This window comes from Tupaia chinensis, unplaced genomic scaffold (assembly GCF_000334495.1).
Source record: "Tupaia chinensis unplaced genomic scaffold, TupChi_1.0 Scaffold000159_1, whole genome shotgun sequence".
Lineage (NCBI taxonomy): Eukaryota > Metazoa > Chordata > Mammalia > Scandentia > Tupaiidae > Tupaia > Tupaia belangeri.
The window spans coordinates 467302-471604 of NW_006159630.1; the positions used below are offsets into that span (position 1 = coordinate 467302).

The 4303-nt window shown below is 61.2% G+C and overlaps 1 protein-coding gene across 1 annotated transcript in view; it reads left to right on the forward strand.

Moving 5' to 3' along the window:
• The window catches only part of OGFOD3 (2-oxoglutarate and iron dependent oxygenase domain containing 3), a gene marked incomplete at its 5' end in the record, with an annotated part of 22856 nt that extends 18701 nt beyond the window's left edge, over positions 1 to 4155 (forward strand). The window contains 1 exon segment of the mRNA XM_014586708.2: positions 3858 to 4155. Within this exon segment, the coding sequence (XP_014442194.1) occupies positions 3858 to 4042 (185 nt within the window).
• Positions 4156 to 4303: the final 148 nt, after the last annotated feature.

The window sequence follows — 4303 nt, forward strand, 5'->3', positions numbered from 1 at the left end:
GAGCGGCTCTTGGCCTCCTCCCTAGAGGGAAGCCTGAGTGCAGCTAGCCGGGTTCTCGGTGATTAAAGCTGGCGGGTGACAAAGGCTGGCAGGTGGGGAGGCCTGAGGGGAGGCCCCATTCTGCGCACTGGCGCAGACCAAACCCCACCAGCCCGTGCAGGACGGGGCGGGACTGCCACGGAATGGTCTAACGTGACCACATCTTCTCCCACGCCTTGTGGCTCAGGGGTCTGACACAGCTTACAGATTTTGTCAGGGCCCTCCAGGACACCGTGAGGGCATGGGCTGGGTGCTGTCCCCTCCAGGTTGCTCGCTGGTGGTTGGCGGGATACAGGTCCTCCATGCGGCGCCTGGAGGGCAGCTCCAGCCCAGCAAGCGGCTTCCCGCAGAGCTGAGTGGCTGAGCAGGATGGGAGCCATGACGGTTCATAACCTAGCTTGGAAGGCGTGTCTGGTCTTCTGGCACGTTCTGGAGTCTCTAGATCCAGGCTGCCCCACTTCCTCCAGGCCTTCTCAGAGCTGCCGGCCACAGGGCATCCACATGCCCACGGGGCTCGGATTGGCATCTCCTGATGACCATGAGGTGGGCACCTGTGACCCCGAGGGCACCTCTGTGAGCGCCCATCCATGTCCTGCCATCTGCTGTCAGACCGTCCGTCTTCTCACAAGCTCTGGGCAAGTCCTTTTCTGGGTGTGTGATTTGCAAATATTATCTCCTGGTGTATGGCTGGCCTTGTTCTTTTCTTAGCGGAATCTTTAGAAGAGAAGAAAGAGCCTGACATTCCAGTGAAGTCCGACGTCCTGATTCTTTCTCCTCCTGTCCACACTGTGGGCAAGGATCCTGCTAGGGAAGCCGTGTCCTAGGCCATGGGGATTTTCTCCTGGTTTACTGGAAGTGCCGTGCATTTGTGCCTCTGGTCCGTTCTGAAATGGCACCGGTGCATGGTGTGAGGTAGGGGCCAGGCCGTTCACACGGGTGACCAGGAGCATCAGCGTCGCCTGTGGAAGAGGCCATCTGCCCTGCCCGGGGCTCCCCCGTGCCTTTGTCTGAAGCCCACAGACCACCACATATGGCTCCTTCCCTGGACCAGGTCTCTGCCCTGTGCCTCAGCGATGCTACGTTATCACCTCCTCCTGAAGTGGCCTCTTCCTGTTTGGAAACGTGGGGAGGCCAGTGTGCTCTGTGTGCGTGGCTTCGTCGTCCCCACACTCCGCCTGCCCCGGGCACCAGGGCCGTCGGTGTCAGTGGGAGCGTGGCCTGCCGGGGATGGTTTCCCTGAACACGTTCTTATCTTTTTCTGGAAATGGTATTTTTACTAAGTATGAAATTCTGAGTCAATAGGATTTTTTCTTTCCACACGTAAACTGCCATTTCTGGGGCCAGCAGATGGTGTGGTGGTTAAGGCACTGGACTCCCACAAGACTGACTGGTTCGAGTCCCGAACCTGGTAGTTGAAACTCATGCCGGGCGTGTGTGCCCAAAGCCCCAGAAGGAGAGTGGAGGAGAAGGGGTGCAGCGTGGCCATCTGCTCAGGGGGCGATTTCTCACTTGCCCTCACTCTCTCCAGCGGATGCATGTGCCCTGTGGCAAAACCTTTAAAAGAAAAAGCCCTTTCTCTCGTCCAGCTGCCGCTGCTTCTGATGAGAGGTTGGCGGCCGTCCCAGTGCTGTCCCTCACACGGACCTCCTTTTGCAAGGTTTTCTCTGACGTCACGTCCATTGGTTCGTCGTGAGGAGGCTGGGCCTGCAGGGACCTCTGTATTTACCCTGCGTGTGCCCCGGTGAGCCTGTGGGGCGTTCAAACCCGAGTGTCCACCACAGGGACATTCTGGCCGCATTTCTTAAGGCACTGGACTCCCACAAGACTGACTGGTTCGAGTCCCGAACCTGGTAGTTGAAACTCATGCCGGGCGTGTGTGCCCAAAGCCCCAGAAGGAGAGTGGAGGAGAAGGGGTGCAGCGTGGCCATCTGCTCAGGGGGCGATTTCTCACTTGCCCTCACTCTCTCCAGCGGATGCATGTGCCCTGTGGCAAAACCTTTAAAAGAAAAAGCCCTTTCTTTCGTCCAGCTGCCGCTGCTTCTGATGAGAGGTTGGCGGCCGTCCACGTGCTGTCCCTCACACGGACCTCCTTTTGCAAGGTTTTCTCTGACGTCACGTCCATTGGTTCGTCGTGAGGAGGCTGGGCCTGCAGGGACCTCTGTATTTACCCTGCGTGTGCCCCGGTGAGCCTGTGGGGCGTTCAAACCCGAGTGTCCACCACAGGGACATTCTGGCCGCATTTCTTCAAAGGGCTCTTCCTTCCCACTGGTCCCTTCTTCCTCAACCCGAGTGGGGAGTGGTCTCTTCCCGTCCGCAGCTCCTGAGTCTGCTCATTGTCAGCCCTTTTCCCTGTCCTTCTGGGGCTCCGTGGGCAAGCTGAGCAGGCATGCAGATGTGCAGGCCTGCCGAGGGTCACCAGCCCCTCACTGCTGTCTGGCAGAGCCTGAGAGCCAGCCCCTGCTTCTGCAGTGCGGAGCAGCGTAGCCGGGCACAGCCGCTGAGGGCCTGCGTGGCCCTAGGCTTTGGCCACCGTGCCGCAGACGGGCTTGGCTGCTGTCCCGTCTCGGGTCTGACGTGGGAGCTCAGTGCCAGGTGCTGGAGCAGCGCTCCCGTAGCAGACCCACAGGGGAAGGCCCTGGGTTCGCACCCTGGAGTCGCCCTGAGCACACACCCAGGTACATGTCTGTGCCCTGGCCCAGGGTGGCTGAGCCTGGGCATGGAGGGCAGCGTGAGGACCCCACTGGAGGTGCTCGCCTGTCTCCCCTCTCTCGTAGGAGGGATAAACAAACTTAAAAACAGCCAGGTCGAGAAGTGTGACTTCACGTTACCTGGACGGACAGGACTTTCCTCCATGGGCAGAGGAGGGGCCCTGGCTGGCCAGGGAGCTGCCTGTCTGAGGCCGCGGGTTCAGGCTGACATGCCAAGGTGTCCTGTTGTGTCCATCTGATTTCTTCGGCTCTATTTGTTTAAACTTTCATTTCTTCCACGAGCAAGAGAGAGAGCTCTCCTAGCAGGGTCCGGATATGGCCACCCACGCCACCCTGCCAGCCCTGGGTTGTGGGCATGGACCTGGTGCAGTCAGTGAGGTCTCTGGGTTACCCCAGTCCCTTCTGCGCTCAACCCTGCCCGGCCCAGCAGTGCCACCTCACGGCCGAGCGGACCCTCCTGACAGGCAGGGTGCGGTGCCCAGACACACCTTCCTTCCTTCTTGAGGTTCCGGTCGAGGTATAAATGTGAAGGCAGAAGCTGGGCGCCCGGCCATGAGCACGGCAGAAGCAGGGCCATCACATGCTGGAGCCGGGGCATGGTGGGCACGGCCGGGCGGAGTTTCCCACGGAGGCCCACAGAGTGCAGGCAGGTAGTCGCGTACGTGCAGGGTTCTCAGGAAGGACGGCCACCCAGCATGCCTCAGTGCACTGGCCCCTGGTGCTGCTGGACACGGCCTTTTCTGTGTCTCCGTCTTTTATTCCACGTGGAGGACGTGGTTGGGGGTTGGGAGTTTGCATTTCTGCCTGGACTTTGCTTTTCAGATCTGTCCTTGGGCCCCTCCAGGGCTTGGTGTTTCTTCTAGAGGCAGGGTCAGACAGGACTCCGTGATGTGCGTCCTCGGGAGACCAGACGGCGCTGTGGACCCTCCTCTGCCTGCCCTCCGCCTAGAGGCACCGGGTGCCGTCCCTGCTTAGGGGACTCGGTCGGCTGCACGCCTGCCCAGCGCCTCAGGGGGCTGGGTGGGCTGTTTGGCCGCGCCCGCCGTGACTGGCTGACCTCAGGGCCCAGCCGCATGGCCACACAGGTCCCTCTGTCTCCCTTCCCACCAGGCCGGCTGTCTTTCTTCACCTCGGGCTCCGAGAACCTGCACCGGGTGGAGGAGGTCCGCTGGGGCACCCGGTACGCCATGACCATCGCCTTCACCTGCAACCCCGACCACGGCATCACAGACCCGGCCTTCTGGGAGCCCGGCCCAAGGTCGGCGCCTGGTGGACCTGGTCCCCGACCCTCGTAGGCAAGCTGCCGGGCTGCCCGGATCCGTCGCACGCAGTGCCTTACAGGGACCTCGGGTTTCGCTTTGCCTGTTGCCCCCTCTTCATCTGTGAGTAAACTAGGGACCCGGCCTCCGCTGGGCAGGTGTCCGCATGGTCGCTGTTGACGCCAGAGTGCCCGCGTCCCTTTTTCCACAGGCAAGAGTTCCCTGGGACCCGGGGAGAGTCCACATCCCGGACAGAGGACCTGCTCACTGGGCCACATGCACCCATGGCCCATCAAA